This window comes from Hemiscyllium ocellatum, chromosome 12 (assembly GCF_020745735.1).
Source record: "Hemiscyllium ocellatum isolate sHemOce1 chromosome 12, sHemOce1.pat.X.cur, whole genome shotgun sequence".
Classification (NCBI taxonomy): Eukaryota; Metazoa; Chordata; class Chondrichthyes; order Orectolobiformes; family Hemiscylliidae; genus Hemiscyllium; species Hemiscyllium ocellatum.
In genome coordinates, this window is record NC_083412.1 from 36789850 (window position 1) to 36814485 (window position 24636).

Below are 24636 nucleotides of genomic sequence, written 5' to 3' on the forward strand. Positions count from 1 at the left end.
GTTAGATAAAGCAAAAAATACACTTTGGTGGAGCACTTCAATGACCATTGCCATGGGTGTCTGTGTACCACCAGTACTGGTAGAGCTGGCCTACTCCTGAAGAACATATCTGCCAGAGTGGTTCTGGCATCAATAGAAGGAAAATACACTTGACCATGTTGACAACAAACTACCTGAGTAAAAAATGAGGTCTGCAGATGCTGGAGATCACAGCTGAAAATGTGTTGCTGGTCAAAGCACAGCAGGCCAGGCAGCATCTCAGGAATAGAGAATTCTCTATTCCTGAGATGCTGCCTGGCCTGCTGTGCTTTGACCAGCAACACATTTTCAGCAACAAACTACCTGACTCAAATGTATCCATTAATGTATTGATTGGAGTGTCTACCAGACACAGAACTTTCAGAGATAAATTCCCATCTTCGATGGCGGTCACTTCCGACATCCCAAATATTTAGACCAAATCTGAGAACTCAAACCTAGATACTAGGAGAGACTTTGTGCTATCATCAGCAGCAAAAGTGTTGGAAAGCAGGTGGGGAGCAGCACCAGGCACACTGGAAAATGAGGTGCAGAATTGGTGAAGTTATAATTCAGCACTCTATGCATGACAACAGCGCCAGCATCTTCCAGGCAGAGCCAAGTGATCCCACAACCAATGAGGCAGATCAAAGTTTTGTAGCTGGATCACATCATTCAGCAATAGTAATGCAAAACAACGTTGACATGGAGGATGCTCCCAAAACATTCACATTCTCAACCATGATTTGGGGCCTCACTGGCAAGGACAGCATTTATTGCCCAACCTGAATTGTCCTTAAGAAGATGGGGGTGAACTGCCTTCTTGGACCACTGTAGTCTACTTTATGGAGGGACACTCACTGCTGTTAGGGAGGCAGTTCCAGCGTTTTGAGCCAGTGACACTGAAGGAATGGCAATATATTTCCAAGACAACATGGCGAGTAGCAGAGGGAAACTAGGTGGCGTTTTCAAGTACCTGCTGCCCTCCTCCTCGATGGCCGCTCTTACCTGAGCATCCAGCCCAGTTTAGTTAGTTGATCGAACTGTGCTCTGCCTATAAATACAAACATACATTTTGACAAAATACTTGGGAATGGCTGCTCATGAAGTTTGTTAATGTAGCTTTGGTCTGGATTGATGAGTGAAAATGCACGAAATAACTTCTCTGATTCTTTGTGATCTTGGTGCTTCACGATTGGCCATGACGGCACACGGTCACCTTCCTGTCTGCATCGTCACTGAAGAAAGTAAAAGCTTTTTTTCCCCCATTTACAGTTTCGATTACATCACGCTGTGGATCTGCTCCCATCCTTTGACTAAATTCGTTTGTGAAGAAACTGCATTCACTTTTACTGAAATGCCAGTAATTTCACAAAACTCGGCACAACGAACCCTTGCTGTAAAATAATAAACAGTTTGGGAAGTGACATGACTTAGTTCACATCATTCTGTTAAAAAAAAAGTGTACAGCCCAGGCATCAATGGGAACAAAAGCATGAATGCAGAGTACAGTCCAGAACTGTGAGTGCAGCAAGAGGAACAATGTTGCTGACAACTCTCACATTTCGAACTAGATTGTATTTAATCTCGCGAATCTTCCCTTGCTTACACCGCTGAAATCTGACCGGCTGGCCACTCGATCACACTGGGCGCTCCTCAGCATTACCCCCGGCGCCGCGTTTTTGTCCCATCGTCGGCAAGTTGCGAAGTTGAGGGGGCCAGTGTGGGAGCGGCGTTAGGACCGGCGGAGGCGCTGACGCTCTGCTCTCCCTCCCACCCCTCAGAAAGGAGGAGCTGACTCACACACACACACACACACTGACGGCAGAAAGTCCGACAGACCTGGGAAGGGAAAGGAGCAGAGAGAGAGAGAGAGCGGCGCGCAGTGAGTGCACACAGTCGCTCGCTGCTGGAGTGGCCGGTGCCAGAGCCAGTCTTTCGGCCCCCATCGCTCCGCTGGATGATGTCTACGGCCGAAGAGAGCCGAGTGACAGCTGTCACCCCACTCAAACTGACCGGGCTGGTGTGTGTGGTCCTCTCGCTGTGCCTGGACGTGGTGGCCTTACTGAGTCCAGCCTGGGTCACGGCCGACAGTCACTTCTCCCTCTCCCTGTGGCAGAGGTGTTTCCGACCGGCCTCGCCCCCTGACACCGAGTGGGACTGCAAATGGGCACTGGGCAGCGGTAAGGAAAGGGGGCGAGACTCGGTCCGCCCGTGCGTCGTTCCTGGTATCCGGCAGCAGACACAGATGACTGGAAGAGAGAGTTAGAGGGGAACCGAGGCAGGGTTGGAGGCTCACCCAAGAACGATTAATGGGGAGAAAAATATCATCCTGCTAGCCTTGAGACAACTTGATCAGCACCCACAGGCGGCTCGCTACTTATTAGCTATTCCAGAAATTAACTGAAACGTTGTTAGGAGTTAAACAGCAGAATGTTACTTAGATGGACATAAATAAACAGCGTTGTAAAGTGCTAAAACAGATGAGGAGTTAAGTTGAATGGGCATGATGAAACAAGTAAAGGAATTGTGCACAGGCATCTCAATACAACTGGAGAGAACGATTGGATTGATATACTAACATTTGAGTTGAAATATGCGGGGAACGGACAGGCAATGTTTGATTTGTGGAGACGTGATAACACTTCTGCTTGCATCACCGAAACGCAAATATTCAGGCAGAAACAGATATGTATCGGGACATGTAACATTCTGACAAGCATAAGGCACACAGTATGAGCTGCTTTACACTGACAGAAGCGTAGCCGTCTCCAATGAGACATGGTGCACAGCGGCCGAAGTATTGACAGGGATGTCTGTACTGAAAGTTCACACGCAGGAAAATGATTCTGTGTTTTGTTTTAGTATCAGGCATGCCTTAGGACGTGTACAGAAAGCAAAACACACCACGGAAGCAAATTATATTGCCCAAATCCGGACAGAAATTCGAGATTAAGATGTGTTTATCAGAGAATAGCAAATGAACACTGGGATTTAAGGGCACAAATTAGAGTGAAACAGACTAACTGGAGTAACTGCTATCAACTAGGTGAGAACAGGAGCAAAGATGAAAATTAAGATAGCAAAAGTGACCAACAAACAATTAAATACCGTTGGACACACCAGGCTTATAGAACTCAAACACTGACAAATGATGAGATCAATGCTATGCAACTTCTCATCTGAACACTAATGTGGATCTTATCTATATAACAGAGGAGAGCGCGAGAGAATTATTTATTTTTTTGGGAAAAAAGGAGGCAGAAGGAGATGGATTCTGGGTATGGTACTAATGCAATATCAACAACTGACAAAGTAAGGTGGATGGAAGCGAACTATAAATGTGAGAACACTTTAAAAGAAGAAGAAATAAATAATATGGGAATATGCAGAACTGTAAAAAAAAAACAAACTAAGAAATGGCGTAAAAACAGATTGAGACAAATGAGTAACAGGCATTGAAAACAGTGAGCAAAAATAGAATGAAGAACGTTGAAATAAAAATAAACTAGAAATAGAATAGAATACAGGGGAAAAAGCGTGGAGAGCTACTGTGAAAAGATGGACGCGAAACTAACAGGATTCTGGATTAGTGGTGCTGGAAGAGCACAGCAGTTCAGGCAGCATCCGAGGAGCAGTACGGCGAAAGTTACAGGAGACGAGTGCGATTTGAGTTGGTTTAGGAGCGCGCACTGATGTGAGGGAACAGGCGCTCCAGGACGCAGTAGTTTTTCGAAGTTCTTTTCTGCCACTAAACGCAGAAGAGAAAATGTAAATATAGGTTTAAGAGCTCCTTCTGGCAGTTTTATTTGTGGGCGGCGATACAAAAGCTGTTCCAGAGAGAGAGAAAAATAGAGTGGCTGATGTCAGGAACCCAGAGAAAGAGCAATTGTTGGCGATGACATGAGAAAATATAGGTCACTACAAGCTGCTGGTTTGGTCGGGTATTTCTTGTTTGTTTCCACATTTTAAAATATTTATTGCAGTCAATTGTCAACAAGTCTTTGTAAAATACATCCCACTCACAGGAAGTTATTCAACTTCAGTGGCTCAGTTTCATCTTGCTTTCATTTCGTCTTGGGGTCATTGGTTAAAAAGTGCTTTCATCAACAATTTATTTGCTGCTAATCATTGATCCGTGCTCATAGTGAAGGTCGGCCCGAGTCCGATCAGCAGCGATTAGTACTTTTCAGGTTTGCGAGGGAAAACAGTTGCCGATTTCTCTGGATTTTTTTCCTGGGGCTGCCAGGGTATTCGAGAAACATCAACATAATAATGTGGGCTTTAGTTCTGGCGGTGCGCTGCTCTCGCTGATAGTTTGGTTGTTTTGTTTAGCATGAAGGCTCGTGTTTGATAATAATCCCCCAAACATTGGCGGTTAGTAAGCTTGTGGTGCCTTTATAAAATATGTATCGTGCGTTCTTCCGAGATTAAAACTTCCATCTGCATGTGTGGGGAGGAGAAGCGAGTTGAAAAGAAAACAGTTCGCTGCATTGTTTCACAATTTATTGACTAATTGCAATGAGCAGGGGAGCAGTTAACCATAACTCCCGCCTACTTGCCACAGGCAAGCTTCTGAGAACTCCTTTTAAAGTCATATTACGCAGTGGCCTAAAAGTGCTGTTTGCACGGCAGTTTCTGTTAATGAATTTTAAAATTTGCAATGGCGAAGGAAGGTCTCGGAACTGGGACAAGCCAAATGGCGTTAACTCTGGCGTCCAATTGTTTGAGGCACTGCGCCTATTCTTAACGATTTTCATATGATATTTTGAAGATTTTTAAAAAATCACATATTTTCGTATTTATTTTAATCAGGAGCATATTCGAAAAAAGAACCCACCAACTTTACCTTGTACAAGAAGATTTTTTAATTAACGAAAATAATATTCCCGGTGTTTCATGATAATTATATAAAAGATTAAAGGTGTTGGATTTAACATTTGGACCGGATGTAACGTCTACTTGACAGCTGAGAGATGTTTTACTCGGTTTCTAGCGAAATTGGGTTAGCAATCTGGAGGCCCAGTTTACTGCTAGAGTTGAGATTCCTGTTAGAGTTTAAACATGATTAATGGTTCTGGAATTGAAAATTGGTCTCTACAGTCTCCTGAAACTACCGTGGATTGTTATAAAAACCCAATCTGGTTCACTACTGTCCTGGTAACTTTCCAAAATTCACTGGACTCTGGGGCAGTTCCAGCCACTGTTTACAAAAGGAGGTAGATAAAAGATGGGGAACTGTGGACAGGTTAGCTTAACTTCTGTGGTGGGGAAAATGCTTAAGGCTATTATCAAGGAAGGAATAGCAAGGTATCTAGATAGAAATTGTCCTGTTGGCCAGATGTATTATGGATCCATAAAAGGCAGGTCATGCACCGGCACCGTGACTCAGTGGTTAGCACTGCCGCCTCACAGCACCAGGGACCCAAGTTTGATCCCAGCCTCGGGTGACTGTCTGTGTGGACTGACTGCGCGTTCTCCCCATGTCTGCGTGGGTTTCCTCCCACAGTCGAAAGATGTGCAAGTCAGGTGAATTGGACATGCCAATGGGTCTGGGTGAGTTACTCTTCAGAGGGTCGGTGTGAACTTGTTGGGCTGAAGGGCCTATTTCCACACTATGGAATCAAATCTAATCTACTGGAATGCTGTGAAGACATAATGAGCACAGTGGACAATGGGGATCAATAGATGTATATCTAGATTTCTTAAAGGCGTTCAACAAGGTGCAACACAACAGGCTGCTGCATAAGATAAAGATGCAGTGCTACGGGCAATGTATTAGCATCATTAGCGGATTGGCTAACTGGAAGCAATGAGTGCCAACTGGAAAAACAATCAATGCCTCAGGAATCAGGGACAACAATTATTCACAAATTAAGTAGATGATTTGGAGTTGAGGACCACATGTAGTGTGTCAAAGTTTGCAGATGACTCTAAAATGTGTGCTAGAGGACTGTGACACTTTTGCAAAGGGGCATTATTTAAGTGAATTGACAAAGAACTGGCAAATAGAGTACAATAGATGCAACAAGTAATTAAGAAGGCAAATGCAATTTTGCCCTTCATTGCTGAAGGGATTGAGGTTAAAGGCAGGGAGGTTATGTTACAATTTTATAAGGTGCTGGTGAGGCTACATCTGGGGTACTGCGAGATGTTTTGGTTTCCTCACTTGAGAAAGGATGTACTGGCACTGGAGGGGGTGCAGAGGAGGTTCACTAGGTTGATTCTGGAATTGAGGGGGTTGGTTAATGAGGAGAGACTGAGTAGACTGGGATTATATTCATTGGAATTTAGAAGAATGAAAGAAAATTGACGGGAACAGATAAGATAGAAGTAGAGAGGATGTTTCCACCGGCAGGTGAAACTAGGACAAGAGGGCATAGCCTCAGAATTATGGGAAGAGATTTAGGACTGAATTGAGATGGAACTTCTTCACCCAGAGGGTTGTGAATCTGTGGAACTCCCTGCACAGTGAAGTAGTTAAGGCGTCCTCAGTAAATGCTTTCAAAGCTAAGATTTTTTTTGAACAGTAAAAGAATCAATGGTTATAGTGAGAGGGCGGGCAAGTAGACCTGAGGCCACAAAATGATCAGCCATGGTCTTATGGCAGAGCAGGCTCAAAGGGCCAGACGGCCTACTCCTGCTCCTAGTCCTTATGTTCTTTTGTCCTTTAGGGAAGGAAATCTACCACCCTTTACATGGTCTGGCTTACATGTCACTCCAAATCCACAGCAGTGTTGTCAACAATGTTGTAAATGTCTTTGGCCAGGTCAACATTTGCCACCCCACCCTAATTGCTTCTGAAAGCGCCTGAAATGTTTTAGTTCAAGGGCAGTTAGGGATGGGACAACAAATGCTGATCTTACCAGAAACCTTTACAACTCATGAAAAGGAAGACATGTCCTGTATGTAAATTAAATCATTTCCAATTTTCATACAAATTAACTGTCATGGATGTTTGTGATACAATAAGACAGGAAAACATTAATGTTATTCTTCTGCAGTCAGCTATTTACAGACATTGGCCCTGAACTTGCCCTGCAGAATGCAAGCTTAAATAGAAAGTGGCATTCTGAACAACAAGTTATATGTTATCAGCTCAAATAATCATTTTATTCTTCAGTTGTAATATGAGTTTTGTAATGTATTTGAATAAGGAATGCTGCAATGTTCCGATGTTTTATATCAGTATAGACTGATGCTTTTCAGAATGATCACAATTCTTTTTATCTGTCTACTGTTAGATTAGTTCCTATTTTTGAGATTGCATATCAAATAAGATGTATTACAGATTGGTTTGTTGCAACATTCATGTAGAAGGGGCGATGTAGTGAATAAATAGAGGATGGAAAGGAAATGAAATATTCCATAATTCAGTGGTCAGTGGGTTGTTTTGAGGCTGTTTTATTGGATAATGTTTACCTAGATTAACATTTTAGTTAATGTTATGAAACTTTTGAAGGTTTAAATCATTTTATTGTTATCAGGTGCATGTCTCTGCAAGAGAAGTACCATATGATAGCATTAAACACAACACTGCTCAGGGCAGCTATGCCACAGTTTTCAGTGGGTGATATTTAGCAGTTAACAGAGAAACAGCAAAAAATAATTTCAAGGAGTTGCGAGCTCTGAAGCTGCGAGAATCTATGAGCAGCATTAAGCTTCCTTGTGAGTGGGCATGAATTATGATTTTAGGTATCTTAGAGGCAGGATTTAAAAGGACAAGGGAGGTTGTGCTGCTGGCTAAAGCCAGCTTTCTTTTGAAGTAGGAATGATGTTAATGAGGTGTCATGCTGAAATTCACATTGTTTGGTGAGCACTGAACCAGTGTTTCACCTGCCCTAAGTGAAAATGCATAATTAACCCACTGATCTGATATGCTCCAATTCAGCTGCTAAAACTAAGTTATTGTTAACAAAGTTTTTTTTTGTTATTGTGCATGATGCTATTTTGTTAACTTTCTTCACCATATTTCATGCCAACCAGTTGTTGCTGCAAATATCTTGCAGGGAATGCTGACGTTAGGCATTCCTTTGAGGTTTCCTGTACTCATAATTTAAATGAGGAAGATGAATCCACGAGGGGATGATGAATGCACGTAGAATGCAATGTGAGGAACTATGCCAGCAGCAATCACCACCATGGGACTTTCACTTACAGATGCTGATAATTTTAAGCAGGCATGTCAGTGGAGAGCTGTCTTCACTGCCATCACTTTGCACAAGAGGCTATCACTGTATTGTGCCATATGCTCTGGGTTGACCTGCAAATAGCTGCTAGGATAAGGAGGTCTCTTTCTATAAATATAAAGGTTATTAATTCAGGAAGGTTTTATGCCTTTGAATTACTCCAAGTCACAATGTGTCCGATCACCCACTGTGTGATGCACTAAGCATCCACAGATGTGTCAAGCAGGTGACAGATGCTGTGCGTGCGCAATGGGCAGTATGTTCATTAGTTTTCCAATGGAAATTGGCACAAACTAAAAGGAGAAAATGACAGGCTTTACAAGAGTGCAGTGTATGGTATATGGCACCCATCTGGGCATTAGGGTCAGTGCATCAACCTAACCACTTGCATGAGTGGAAATGACTCAATTAATATATCAATGCAAATAATTATCTGTTATTCAAGGTGCCTCCATTATGCAGAAGTCAAAGATGCCTGTGCTATTTGACAGCTTAAATATATTGGATGGCTAGTTGCTAGGAAACCAGAACAATGCTTAGCAGCTGTAGTTGATGCTTCACCAAACCCTGTCAAGGTATCTGGTTGGTTTATTTTTTTGCCAAGGCCAACATTTATTGCCCAATCCTATCCCATATTGCCCTACACGAGGAGATAGTGAGCCACCCTCTTGAACTGCTGAGGTATGTGTGGTGTAGTGGTACCAATTGTGTGTTGAGTAGGTGATTCCGTGATTCTGACATAATGGCAATGTACAAGCAATGATAGGTTTTCCAAGTTGTTGTGGAATGTTAGTTGTGAGGGAACTTGCAAAGGTGGTGTTACCAAGTGCTTACTGCCCTTGATGTTATGGATTGAAAGGCTGCAGTTTTGGAAGCATTGTGGCCAGTTCCTTCAGTGTGTTAAAGAGATGAATGGGATGCTTGTCAATCAGGTTGTGCTGTCCTGGAGTGATGTTGAGTTTTTCTTGAATACTAATGAAACTGCATTCATTCAATCCAGTCAGAAGTATTCTCTTCCAATCTTGACTTGTGCCTTGAAGATGATGAAATGGCTTTGAGAGTCAGGATGTGAATTACTCACCTTTGGAATTTCCAGCTTTGACTTGATCGTATTGCTATAGTACTTATATGGATGGTGCAGTTAAGATCTGGTTAACAGAAATCCTGAGACAGTTGGTGGTGAGAGACTCAGTGACAGTCAATGTAACCCAGTGTCACTGAATGTTAAAGCGAGTGATCAGATTATGTTTGGTTGGTCACTGCCTGGTTATTGTTTGAGATGATTGTTACTTGCTCAGACCAGTTTGACTATTGCCCAGGTGAAGGTTCATGTAGGTGTGCCTTGCTTCATTATCAGAGCTTTTGTAAGAAGTGCCATTATTTTTCTTTGTACTAGAAACGAGAAGAGTTTCTCCCCACTTCCACTGACTTCAATTTCACTCTTGCTCCTTGATACTGCACCTTGTTATGCTTGATGTTAAGGGCTATCACTTTGAAATTCATTCTATTCAACAGTTAGGTACATTATAGACATTGTATAATGATAATAACATAAAATCACACAATGGGATTTGATAGACTAAGGGAATGGAACAACTGTGGCAGGTGGAGTTCAATGTAAACAAGTGTGAGATTATTCATTTAGGACTGAAAAAGAATAGGTAAGGGTACTTTCTAGATTTGTATGAAGTTAAATACAGAGGTCCGGGTGTATAGATCTTTGAAATGTCACAAGTAAGTGCAGAAAATGATCAAGAAAGCTAATGGAATGCTGGCCTTTATATCTAAAGAAGTACAGGAATGCACAAGTTATTGCTGCAGTTATGCAAAACATTTTTTTTAGATCCCACTGGAGTCCTGTGAATAGGGTTTCACACCTTAGGGAGAATATATTGGCCTTGGAGGGTGTACAACATAAGTTTACAAGAATGATACCTGGACGTCAGAGGAGAAATTAGACAAAGTAGACCTGTATTCTCTTTATTAAGAAGAAAAGGTAGGGTAGATAAAGGTAAACTATTTCCGTTGTTGTGGTTCTGTTCGCCGAGCTGGGAATTTGTGTTGCAGACATTTCGTCCCCTGTCTAGGTGACATCCTCAGTGCTTGGGAGCCTCCTGTGAAGCGCTTCTGTGATCTTTCCTCCGGCATTTGTAGTGGTTTGAATCTGCTGCTTCCAGTTGTCAGTTCCAGCTGTCCGCTGCAGTGGTCGGTATATTGGGTCCAGGTCGATGTGCTTATTGATTGAATCTGTGGATGAGTGCTATGACTCTAGGAATTCCCTGGCTGTTCTCTGTTTGGCTTGTCCTATAATAGTAGTGTTGTCCCAGTTGAATTCATGTTGCTTGTCATCTGCGTGTGTGGCTATTAAGGATACCTGGCCGTGTTGTTTCGTGGCTAGTTGGTGTTCATGGATGTGGATCGTTAGCTGTCTTCCTGTTTGTCCTATGTAGTATTTTGTGCAGTCCTTGCATGGGATTTTGTACACTACATTGGTATTGGGCCCTTCATTCTGGTGAGTTGTTGTCTGAGGGTGGCTGTTGGTTTGTGTGCTGTTATGAGTCCTAGTGGTCGCAGTAGTCTGGCTGTTTCCACTGTTGGGGCATTGTCTGAATAAGGAGCATTCAGGAGAGATGTTAGGGAGCACTTCTACACACAAAGGTTGGTAGATGTTTAGAGCTTTCCTATAAATGGTAGTGAATGATTGATCAGGTTTTATCTTTAAATCTGAGATTTTGTTTGTTAAACAAAAATATTAAGGAGTATGGGTCACAACTGGTATATGAAATTAGGCCACAAATCAGCCATAATCTTTATTGACTGGCAGAACAGACCTGAGGGGCTGAAAGGCCTACTTCTGTTCCGATGTTCTTTGCCCTATGTTTAGATTAGGCCTGTAATAAGGTATAGAGCAGAATAGTCCTGGTTGAACTCGCATTAAACAATGATGAATGGGTTGCAGTTGAATAAGCACTGCTTGACAGCACCACCAATGACAAATCCATCATAAGAAGTAGATAGAAGAGAGATAATTGACTATTTTATTCATCTTACTTTTTGTGGCAGTGCATCTTTTCACTTTATCAGGTAAATATCAGTATGTCAGCTATAAGAACATCAGAAAAAGGAGCAACATCATGTCATACAACTCACTGAGGCTTTTTTGCCATTCAGTAGAGTCAATGTTAGCCTGATCTTGCCCTTCATGCCAGTCGCTTATTCCATTTTCTGTCACCCTTGATTGCCCTATAATTTAAAAATATGTCTATAAGATATCTTGGTCTGAAGTGCACATTTTTAGCACTGCAGCTTGTTATGCCTTACTTGGGCAGATGGCTGATCATCAAGCTCCACTGGTCACTTCCCAGCATTGTCAAAGATTTTGAAAAGTACATAGAATCCTCCCATTTGCCTGTCCTTTAGATTCAGGTTAACTGAAACATGAGCTAGGTTTCAGTACTTAACAAGAATGAACATTTATTGCAAACAGACTGTAACTGCGAAACAATTATAAGCCATCGGCATATAATCGTACTAGTTAAAGATGTAACTCACTTATAAAGTTTCCTTTACAAACACACACAAACAGTCACATACATGCGCACGCACACAACAAATGGGTGTTATGGGAAAAGGGCAAAATTGGGAAAGCAGTGGCCACTGTTCAGAGGACTTGTTGAAATGATTCTTGTTGCTGATCAGAAAGTTGCTTCTCTCTGTTCAGTCTCCAGATACTTTCACTTGTTTGCAAGAGGTACTGGGTGACTTGTTCACACTTATAAAGGTCTCTGACTTATTAATTAAAAGTTACTGCAGAAAGGACAATGGTTTTTACTGCAGAGACTAGAGACACCTCCTAAGCCTGTGGAGATCTAATAAAATGGAGATTTTTCACAGTCCCAAGCTGTTTAACTACCTGGGAGTCAAATGCATTGTTGACATGCAGAAGGCCTTTGGCATTGGTCTGTGGAGTTTATCAATTGACAATTGATAATGTGTTGCCAGCCGAAACATTGATTCTCCTGCTCTTTGGATGTTGCCTGACCTGCTGCGCTTTTCCAGCAACACATTTTCAGCTTTGTATTTGGTGTACACAGACATCTCTGATATTATGTAGAGTGGATTAAATTGTTTAAAAATTTGCATCTGTAATGCTGGGGTGATCGGAAGGAGATATTGGGCTGAAGATGGTTGCAAGCAATTCATCCTTGAGTATTACACTTTGTTTCTTGGTGAATGTGATTTTTCAAGGAACCTCCACCTCCCTCTATCTGTTTTACATTTCCACCACCGGTCATACTGGGTTGATAGGGATGCAGAGCTTTGATATGATCTATTGGTAGTGGCGTCACTGAACTGTGTCACCAGCATGCTTCCACTTCTGTTTCGCATTTTGTCATCCTGTCTTGCTGACCACACTTAGTGTTACATGTGGTGGTGCAGAGTTTATACATGTTGCTTGCATTGATGTTGGATGACCTTTAACACAGAATGTAAAACATCCAGATGATATAAATTGGCACTACCCACATTCTGCTAGTTCTTGTGTATGTAACTTCTGTGGAATGCAATCTGAAACCATATACATGTACATACTGGGGACAGTGCAAATTCACTAAACCCCTCCCAGTGTTTGTATCACTGCAATGCATTTATATGCCAATCAAAAATTATTTGCGAGGTTTTACTGCAAATATATGTAAATTTAGAATGTGTATTTAGGTGCATTAGGTTGGTACCTTGCTGTGGGTGCTGCATCTTATTTTTGATTCATGTGATGTATATAGTACTTAATAATAAATTGAAGAAAGCTGTATATTGTATTTTCAGCATTTTCCCAACAAATGATTTCTTTATCAGTATTTAGGCTGTACCTACATTTGCCATTTTCTTGAAACTTCTATCCATCAAAAAGATGCAGCTTGCATTTCTGTTTTCAGGAAGGGTTAGTGCTGTTCTCCAGACTATCAGTTATCACTGCTGCATCTCTTGCCTCTTGCGCCTCCACTTGTAAAGAAATTCCAGTTTTCCTGCACTCCATTGAGGTTTTCACAGAAACATTTCTCAGATTATACTCCCAAAAACTCTCTATTAAGCAAGTGCTATTTCATTAAGGCATATCAACCTCTCCCAGTAGTTTTCCGTTAGGGAGGACTTTGGTTAGGTAATGGGAAGGGCTAGCCTGCCAATTTTTTTCTGTAAAATCAACTGCCCATTTGACAAAATAAGGGCCTCTTCCCACCACTAATGGCATTTTGAAAATGTTATATCTGCCCTCTGTCACATGGGCAGACAACCTAAGTTGTGAAGCTAGGCAGATTATCTGGAAGGTAGACAGGAGGGACGTCCTGATAGTGCTCTGTGTGGAAGAGCCCGCTGGTGTCAATGACAGCATCCACGCAGCAGCAATCTCCTTTGCTTCCAAAACCAATAACTCCACACCCTGCTAAGACGTGCCTCACCGGTACTGGCAATCTCCAGCCCAACTTGTCGAGGGAGAGCTGGAATCCGTCAATCAGTCTTTCACTACAGACCCAGCAGTGTCAATTTCTCCCAATAGCACTGTTGGCTTTCCAATTAACTGAAAACACTAGAAGGCACTTACAACGCCAGGAACCCCATTGGGAAATCAGCTGCTAAATTGTTATAAAATCTGACTTGGGCACCCCCATGCAAACAAAGATGTTTTTTTTCCCAGCTTCCTGGCCAATCTCCATTTACTGTCACATTGACAAAATGTAGACCCTCTGTATGTAGCCAAAATCAATATGTTGCAGTCAAAGTAGCATTATAATTGGAAAATATGATTCTTTGAAAGACTGAGTGTTCTTTTATGATTCTTCCCATAGATATTAGACTTTCTGTCTGGGCTATTTGAATGCCATTTGAATCATTTGAGAGGTTTTTCTTTGATTATAATTGGTATGGTAAATAAAGGAGAACGACTGATGTAGTTTACTTGGATTTCTGAAAATAATAGCAATGAGGTGCAACACAAAAAAGTTAATGTAAAAGAAAAGGGCTCATAGATTTGATGGCAGTATATTATGGATCAAGGATTAGTTAATTCATAGGAAGCAAAATGGGAGTAAGCAGGGCCTTTTAAGATTGGCAACCTATAACTAGTTGAATGCTATGGAGACCAGTGCTAGGGTTTCAACCATTTACAATTTATATAAATGAATTAAAAAAAGAAATAGGTCACTGGTGATATAAAACTAGGCGAGAATGCAATAAAAAGTGCAATGTGCTGGAGCAACTCGGGTCTAGCAGTATCTGTGGAATCTTTCAAAGAAGTGTCATGTTGGAATCTCTGTTAACTCTTCTAACAGATGCTGCCAGACCTGCACACTGTTTTATTTCAGATCTTTGGCATTCAGAGTATCTTGTTTTTGTTCAGGAGAGAATGCAGATTGTGAGAAGGACACAATAGTGCTGCAAAGTGCTATAAATAAGAATTTTGTAACATGGTAGGTTTAAACCATCATTGTAATTTGAAATAAAACTGAACAATTTGAAAGGAGAGGTTGCTCAGAGGTTATGTATAATTCTGTCCGACAGTAGTCCAGGTTGTTTGGTTACCATAGAGACAAGTTAGGACTTGCTCAGCAATGTTCAAGCTTCTCGCACCTGAAACAAAGGTGCAAGTAACTCAAAATTTTAAGATACCAAGTGTGTGTGTGCAAGTGGAAGAAAGGAGTCTTGTGGTAAGACCAAACACTGCAGACAATGCGGTCAGCAAAGAGATAAGCCGTATTATTTTGTTAGGCTACCAGACAGAATGTGGAAGTGAGCATGGTCTAAGGAATCACACAAATTGATTCTGCTTTTCTGGGATTATAGTGGAAGATCACCAGTACAGGCTTTAAAGCAGTTATCAATTTTATCTCCCAAAACTGGTGCCTCAATGTTACAGTTCAATAAAACTGAGAAAACAACCCATTGGTCGCAAGGAGGATCTTGTGAAAACTCTCATTCTGTGGCAAGTGAGATAGTGTGGAGTTTTCAGATGTCTTAAAAAGTAGAGTGAAGATATTTTTCCTGCAGAATATTTGTTGCCTATTGGACTGGCAATATAGGATAGCCAATCTGTGACAATTGGGATGTAAAGCATAACAGTGGTGTTGGATTTTTGGTTGTATTAAAAAGTAATCTCTTTCCTGGTGGTTTTGTATATTTGTTGCCTACAAAGTGTTGCTTAGTTTTAGTTGGGTTCTAACTGTACAAGTGTTAAATCTTGAAACCTTTTAAGTTTAAATGAGATATGAATGATATCAGTCTCTCCATGGACTATGACAAAGTACATGTGGACAGTTAAAATCAACACCAAGGTGACAGATGGAGTATAATGTGGAAAGGTGTGAGATTATTCAATTTACTTGTAAGACTAGAAAAACAGAATTTTAAAAGAAGTCATGAAATTTATAATTGTCGACTTTTGAATAATTGTGCAAGGTACATATAAAGTTATTGGGTAGTTTCAGTAAGAAATAAATAAAGCAAATGGCTTGTTGATATTTATTGCGATGGGATTAGATTAAAATAATCAAGTTTTAAAATGTTTTGCCAGAACTGCACAGAGCCTTGGTGAGACCATACCTAGAATTCCATTTGTAGTTTTACTTTCCATATTTAGGCAAGGTTATACTTACACTGGGGGCAAGATAGCAAAAGTTCACAAGAATAACTCCTGGGACAGGAGTGGCTGACTAAATCGTATCTATGTTCTCTGGAGTTTATAAGAATGAGAGATTGTCTCATTGAAACACATTGGGTTTGACAGTTAAGTGCTGGCAAATTATTTCCCTTGACTATGGTGTCCAGAATGTGAGTGCACAGTCTCAGGATAAGAGACAATCACTTACAACAGTGATGTGCAGGAACTTTGTTTCAAGATATGAATCTTTGGAATTCTCTACTTGAGAGCATTATAGATTTTCATTGTAAAGGTTGCAGTGTCATGACTCAATGGGGTGCATTGTAAAGCAAGCCTCACTATTCCCAAAGTCATCAGAAATGCTTGGTTTTCTTTGCCTATTAACTTAGAAGACAAAAAAAGTTCTCAGAAATGGGACATTTTCAGTTCCATGATTGGTTTTAAGATATTTTCTACGTTTTCGATAAAGGAGGAATCTCTGGTCCTAGTTAACGAGCAAGTCTGAGAAAGGCCAAAAGTCATCTTAAGTAAATGTACACCATGAAAAACAAAATCCTTTTACCACACTGTTCACACAATAATCGAAAGAACAACAACACATTTTCAAAATTTAATTTAATTGATGAGTCGGTGGATCATACCTATTTCAGTTTACTCATGGAAAAGTACCTTGCAACTAATTTTTGATTTTATCACTTGTGGATTCTGTGCTTTTTCAAATCAAAGGTTAATTTATACTCTATCACTAAAATATTCGTGTGCAAACTCATAATATCATAGCTTTCCACCTGGTCTGGAATAAAATCAATCAAATTTTGATAGTTTGCATGCTGTGGAAATTCAAATTAATTGAGTACAAGATTCGGCCATGTTGGACAAGATCCCGAAAGGCAGATTTTGAAATTAGATAACAGATGTGTATATTTTTAAACTGCTGCTCTGCTTCTGATGTTAGCTGAGAAGGAATTGTTGACCTCTGAGAACTGCAGGAAATAATTCTTAGCAGATTGGTGTCTGCTGTCTTTTCTTGTAACATTTTGGCAAGTGCTGTTGTTTTCTTTTTGCAATTTAAAGATATGAACCTGCTGTTCAAATGTTACAAATTTGCAGATGCATTACTTTTTCACACACAAGCTCATTTGTACACTGTTACTTTGTGAATATTGGAACATGGCAGTTTTATGTTATGTGATTTTATGTATAAGCAGAATTATCAGGTTGTTCATCTTTTATATTCTGTGTTGTAGATTGGGAGATTGCAACAGTTGCTTTGCTTCTGGCTGGAGCAGCCATTATTCTCATTGCCTTTCTGGTGGCTCTGATCTCAGTCTGCCAGGGAACCCGTCGGAGATTCTACAGACCTGTGGCTGTCCTGTTGTTTGCTGCAGGTAATTTATGAATCCGTCTGAATGCTATCCAACTTGCATGCTCATATTAAATGTGAAGAGAGGTTGTAAGTTGTGGAAATGATTATCTGCTGCATGCAGTCTTTTAGTTCTTTATTGCATTATCAAATTACAGTCGCATTTGCTTTTTAAAAACATGTTTTGATTGATTTTCAGAAATGTGAAATTGAAAATACGTGGAAACAAATTTGGTCATAGATAAAGTCAGTTTGTTTTCCAGTTCTCTTCATGGGTTATGGGTTTATAGGTGCTGATGACATCCTTTGCTAAGGAGCCATTCATAAAGTATCAAATAAGACAGTGATCACAGGAGGATGATCAACTGTTAAAGAATAACAGCTAACACCAATCCTATCCCCTCTCAACATAAACCTTATGCAATGGCAGCCACTGGATAGTAATTGGGAGCCATTGTCACCTTTCAGAGCTAAGGCCTGTTATGCTGCACTGTCCCTTTCTAGGTCAATAATTGAGGTATACAATGTTATGTCTGTAAACACTACCACCTTCAAGATCCCCTCCAAGCCCCTCATCATCCTGACTTGGAAAACTTGGCTGTTTCTTCACTGTGGCTGGGTCAAAATCCTGGAATTTCTTCCCTAATGGCCTTGTGGTTCAACCCACAGCAGGTGGACTGCAGTGGTTCCAGAAGGCAGCTCACCACCACCTTCTCAAGGGCAACTAGGGATGGACAATAAATGCTGGCCAACCCAGTGATGCCCACGTTCCACAAAAATGAATGAAAAAGCTAATTTATTATGAAAATTATAGAGGGGATTCCTCTTCACCTTGTGAAACACCATACTGTCTGAGCTAATATACCGTCTGTATTCATGTAAACGTTGACCCCTTATATTTGGCCAAAACCTCTTTTATTTTCTATATATCTCATGTAAAAGTTGACCCTTACAAAGGAAATTGCATGTTCCCATTAACCCACTAAAAGAAATCGCATTCATTCATTCATACCGGTAAATCTACTCATCGCTGTTTGTTTACTATATTGTATCACTATTCATTCATCATAACTCTACTTAGCCCACATGGTGTACTACAGCACATTTTGATTCATTCATTCATTCATTCATTCAGACTGGTGCTAAGTCTATCGGTACTTATCACTCTTTGTTCACTATTCATCCACAAATTAATATCATTCAAAAGTTAATCATTTTAATTGTGCCATTATATAAGACCATAAGACATAGGGGCGGAAGTAAGGTCATGCAGCCCATTGACTCCACTCCGTCATTCAATTGTGACTGATGGGCATTTCAATGCCACTTACCTGCACTCTCCCCATCTCCCTTAATTCCTTACCAGATAAAGAATTTATTAATCTCTGCCTTGAAGACATTTAACGTCGCAGTTCTACTGTGCTCTGTGGCAATTAATTCCACAGGCCCACCTCTCTGACTGAAGAAATGTCTCCTCATTTCTGTTTTAAATCTAATTCTAAGGCTGTGCCCACACATCCTAGTATCCCTACCTGATGGAAACAAATTCCCAGTGTCCATCCTTTCTAAGCCATGCACTATCTTGTAAGTTTCTATCTGATCTCCCCTCAACCTTCTAAACTCGAATGAATACAATCCCAGGATCCTCAGTCATTAATCATATTTGGTTCTGGTCACCACATTACCAAAACGATGTGGATGCTTTGGAGAGGGTGCCGAGAAGGTTTACGAGGATGTTACCTGGTACGGAAGGTGCTAGCTATGAAAAGAGGTTGAGTAGATTAGGATTGTTATCATTAGAAAAAAGGTAATGGGGGGTGGGCCTGATTGAGGTCTATAAAATCATGAAGCGTATAGACAAGGGAGATAGAGATAAGCTTTTGCCCAGGGTGAAGGATTCAATAACAAGAAGTCACGCTTTCAAGGTGAGAGGTGAAAAGTTTAAGGGGGATACATGTGGCAAGTACTTTACACAGAAGGGTGGTAGGTGCCTGGAACATGTTGCCAGCAGAGATAGTAGAGGAGGGCATGGTAGATTCATTTAAGATGCTTCTGGACAGATGCTTAGGAATTGACCGACAGGCTTCGACAGGAGATTTGGATCGGTTCAGGCTTGGGGGGGGAGCCGATGGGCCTGTTCCTGGGTTGTAAATTTTCTTAGTTCTTCTTTGATGGTCTCTGGAATGGTAGGCCTGACATACAATGTGAATCTCCACTAGACCCGCTCCAGTCCCAGTATGTCCTTCCTGAGGTGAGGGGCCTAAAACTTGTCACAGTATTCTAAATGGGACCTAACCAGATCTTTATAAAGTCTCAGTAGCACATTGCTGCTTTCACATTCCAACCCTCTTGAGATAAATGACAGCATTCCATTTGCTTTCTTAACCTGGACTCAACCTACAAGTCAACCTTTAGAGAATCCTGGACGAGCACTCCCAGCTTCCTTTATACTTTGGCTTTATGAATTTTCTCACCGTTTAGAAAATAATCCATGCCTTTTTTTTTAAAAAGTGCAAGACCTTGCATTTGCTCACATTGAATTTCACCAGCCATTTCTTGGACTACTCTCCTAAACTGTCTAAATCTTTCTGCAGCCTCCCCACTTCCTCAGTACTACCTGCCTGTCCACCTAACTTCATATCATCGGAAACTTCACCAGAATGTCCCCATTCCTTCATCCAGATCATTAATATATAACGTGAACAGCTGCAGCCCCAACACTGAACCCTGCGGGACACCGCTTGTCACCGGCTGCCATTCCGTAAAAGAACCTTTATCCCAACTCTCTGCCTTCTGTCGGACAGCCAATCCTCAATCCATGCCAGTAGCTCACTTCAAACACCACGGGCCCTCCCGTTACTCAGCAGCCTCCTGTGAGACACCTTATCAAAGACCTTTTGGAAGTCTAGGTAGATAACATCCACTGGGTTTCCCTAGTCTAATCTACTTGTTACCTCTTCAAAGAATTCTAACAGGGATGTCAGGCACAACCTCCCCTTGCTAAATCCATGCTGACTTGTTCTAATCCGACCCTGCACTTCCAAGAACTTAGAAATCGCATCCTTAACAATGGATTCCATAATTTTACTTCCAACTGAGGTTAGGCTAATTGGCCTATAAATTTCCATCTATTGTCTTGATCCTTTCTTGAGCAAGAGGGTTAAAATAGCAATTTTCCAATCATCTGGGACTTTCCCTGACTTCAGTGATTTTTTGAAAGATTACAACCAATGCCTCTGCTATTTCTTCAGCCACTTCCCTCAGAACTCTAGGATGTAGCTCATCAGGGCCAGGAGATTTATCAATTTTTGAGACCTTTCAGCTTTTCTAGCATTTCTTTTTTGTAATGGATACCATACTCAACTCTGCCCCTTGACTCTCCTTAATTGTTGGGATATTATTCATGTCTTCCACTGTGAAGACTGACACAAAGTATTTATTAAGTTCTTCAGCTATTTCCTTGTCTCCCATCACATATCTGAATAAAAGTGACAAAAATTAGCTACATACATCTTTAATTCCTTAACAAATGTGTTAACGTTGCTCAGGTTCATAACATATGAGAGTAAATGGGAGGGAAATGAAATAACTTCAAGACACTTACACATTCAGAATTTAATAAATGTTTCATTTTAAGTGTGCCATTATACCAGGCGGTGATGATGTTGAACAGTGTGATTTTTGCAGGATTTTAATGAATCTTTGACATGCCAAATTTTTGTTCCGGTATGCATAAATAAAACTTCCTACCAGGAATTCATTCTTGGTTCTCTTTTATCCGGTAATTACCTTTTACCGTAATTAATTGTGTTTTCATTCTTTACCTGGGATTTATTGTGCAATCAAATCGAGTTTTGCTCATAAAACTGTATTTTGAACTGCAGCAAGAATTTCAGCCCCTCAAAACTAGTGCCCATGTATTATTTGATCCTATAAATTGAACCTTTAAAACTAGTTTTTAAAAAAAATTGACTTTTACAGGAGTATACATGGTATTTATTTAAATAGGTGCCATATTGTTTGTAGAAAAACTGCTACTTTTCATTTCACACTTGTGGCAAAATTGTTGCACAAGTCCTGTATTGCACAGGCTTATGGTAGGATAAGTGTTGAACTGTTACTTGTGTGAAATTTATTATGTACCTGCAATGTACTTTCTGTGTCTGAAATAGTCTGGAAGATGTCAGAAGGACTCGTTAAACAGTCTGCAGGTCAAAAGTAGCCCCATTGGTTTCTGTTGCTGATTTTTCAATTGCATTTTGCTTCACCTAAAAGCCTACCAATATTTTCTTTCCAATATACTGAGCCATCGTGCCTCTGCATTATCAGCCCCAGTGAAAGTCCTGTATGACACCCATTGACAAAATAGAGAGTTTCCATTACCATTATGGATTCTGGTCCTTTTAGCCTTGCTTTTTAGCAACAATCAGCAAAGAAGAAGCATGATAATGCCCCCGCCCCCAGCACACTGCCTGGGGAACTGTGGAAGCAAAGACAAATGGAAGCATTGACCAGAGACACAAACTAAAGAATAAAGGGCAATAAAAAATAAGGAAAACACAGTAACGGACAGACTTAGAGAAAGCAAAACTGAAAAAGTCAAAGTGAGAGTGAAGGTAGAGCAAAGCAAAAGTTACATAGCAAGAGATAATGGGAGCAATTTTAACTTTTGGAACTAATATAAATATGTAATTTTGATTCATCTATACTTTAGAAATCTGACCTAATTTACATTCCCATTCACTTAGATGCCCAGTCTTTTCCATTTCCCACACCAGTCAGGAAATACTGGATATAGTCTGAAAACAGGCCCAAGGCTCATTATCCTCCAAACCTGTAGCCATTCCTTCCACTGTGGACAGAATACAAGTTTTTTTGTGGCAAATGCAATCCACGATTGAAATGTGCAGCTGGCTCTAAGTCTGCTTCAGAGTGGCTGCATATCTTACAGGTGTCCATGTTCATGAAAGACTAGCACCACTTTAGCTAGCCCTACACTATTTAGTCAGTTTGTACCTGTTAACTGGGAGAAACATTCTGCCTGCAGCTGATGCTTCAAATGTATGGGAAAGAGTATCCAGGCAGGAAGGACATTGAATAATACCACAACAGGATTGAGAACCTGCTCCAGACTTTTCATATGCAGTTTTGGAGATCTAGTAGATGGACAGGAAGAAAACAACCCTTTTAAAGAGTCACTGCAAAGTCAATGGGAGTGAAACCTGTTGGGATCGATGCCAGAGTATGGCACCAAGAATTCCAATGCAGTGTGTTATATAGTGTGAGGGTGGGGTAAAACAGGTTCCCTTGATGATCTGGGGAAGAACATGTCTCCCACTGGCCCATAGGAAGTGCGTTGAACACTTATGGCCCACCTAGTATCCTTTCATGTTCCAGGTTTTCTAAGAATCTAGTCAGTGGGTGTTGACAATAAGAGTTCAACCAAAACGCAAGTGCTTGGCTTTGTTAAAATTTTGAAATGTATGGTTAACCTCTGCAAAGCGGATTGGTTACCCATCACCCAGCCCACTTGGTTTCAACTAGAAGTGGGAGGGTTGTGTTTTTTTTTATATATTTCTAAACTCCTGTCCCATTCCAATGGGAAGAGGAAATAGAAACAATCTCCTTGCTTTCTCCTCGTTTTAATGTGGCGCTTTCTGCACGTACCTTTTCCTCTTGCTTTCTTTCCCCATAATTTTTTGAATCCTGGTTGTAAATATGTTTCTATTCCTGCCTTGTCCAGTCTCTTCTATAGTGTCTGGCCTTCTACTCAATACCAGCTTTGCATTATTTATGAGGCTTTTCTATCATGTTTCCATTTCTGTTTTTAATTGTTTATTTCTTTTTCCATTGTATTTAATCTGATATATTCTTTCTTTAATTATTGAATCATTTATGAAAGGTGTTTTGCAGGTGGCTGTTTGCACTTTTATTCTTTCATTTACATTGTCACCTTGTTAACTGTTAATTTTATTTTCAATTGTCATTTCTATTTTTTGATTCAGCCAATATTAGTAATTATTAAAAATATGTTTGAATAGTGATAAGGAAGATATGACTAAATATGAATGAATGAGCATTAGAATAATAATAGTGAATAGCATATTAGAAATGTTATAGTTTCTTTGCAATTCCTTTTAATTCCAGAATGTGTCTATTTATGTTTTCTTCCATCTCAAATTAGGCAGCATTTTACTTTTCACAGGAACTTGTACCTTGTTAGTTATAAACTTTAACAAGACTGCCCCTTGTCCCTTTGCTGTGTTTTGCATTGACAATTCTGCTGTACTGCAGGAGCACTTGAACAAGTAGCTGTTTTAAGGGCTCGACTTTGAATCAGTGGACAAGATGTGCTGGGTGGTGGATAGCTCATTACTCAGTTGTTTAATGACCATTTTTGTTTCTGGATGACAGATCATCATCTGCTGCCAATGCATATTCAAATTCGCTATCAGTGAAGTTCCAAATAAGGGAAATAGATATTAATTTCTTTCATTCAACCATTGTTCCTTGAGGTGGATATTTTGGATCACAATGTTGTTTACATTTCAATACAAATTTAAAGCGATGGCACAATTCTGAAGGATATGATGATCAATTTATGATTGTAGTCATTATCAGTTATGATTTAGACTTTGATCTTGATTGGAAATTTCAAGCTTTTTTAATTATTCAAAGAAAAACGGATAATTTATCTCTAGACTTTAATCATACAGATGATAATGTTTCTCAAATTACTAATTTGCAGGAAAGAAACATTTGAGATATGGGATGAATAAAACTATTCTGAAAATTCTCAAGCTTAAAATAATGACTGAAAATTGATGTAATCACTGCAGATCACTTTCTCCTCATGCAGCTGTGAAATTAACAGTGACAACATCTGTGATGTACATATACAACACAGGTTTAAAGGCTACAGGTTTAAACCTTTCTGTAACTTTAATCTTTCAATTTATCCCTCCTTCTCTTTCCAGGTATTACTAGTGTGGACTGTCTGTTTTAAATGGATGCACAAGCCGATAATTATCTGTTTAATATTTTATTAGTTTAGGCCTAGACTATTTCATTTCATGTCTGCCAGAATAATTTAATCAGCTTTGTTTAAGTGCTGGTGTTCATTATGTTTGAAATAATATGCTTTTTAAAATATTCACTTAACCTTTCAAGTTAATCATGTGTTAGTGTGGAAAAGAGTAGAGAAAAGTACAGAATTTAACCGTGTACAGTGAAAAATTGCTTGTCGGTGGGAATGAAAGAAGTCTTTAGTCCTGCAAGTTAAGTTTTTCTGTAATGTAAGATTTAACTAAAGAATCATTTTAATTTGCAATTACATGTTCTGGCAAATCATATTTTCAAGTGAAATGATTTTCAAATCCATTTTTTGTGCAGACGGAATATTCTGTCAAGTG

At 40.2% G+C, this 24636-nt stretch overlaps 1 protein-coding gene across 1 annotated transcript in view; it reads left to right on the plus strand.

Moving 5' to 3' along the window:
• Window positions 1-1733: 1733 nt before the first annotated feature.
• The window catches only part of tmem47 (transmembrane protein 47), a 46161-nt gene continuing 23258 nt past the window's right edge, over window positions 1734-24636 (plus strand). The window contains exons 1-2 of the mRNA XM_060832997.1: window positions 1734-2201; window positions 17109-17249. Of these exons, the coding sequence (XP_060688980.1) occupies window positions 1979-2201; window positions 17109-17249 (364 nt within the window). The 5' untranslated portion in view covers window positions 1734-1978. The remainder of the gene's footprint in view (window positions 2202-17108; window positions 17250-24636) is intronic.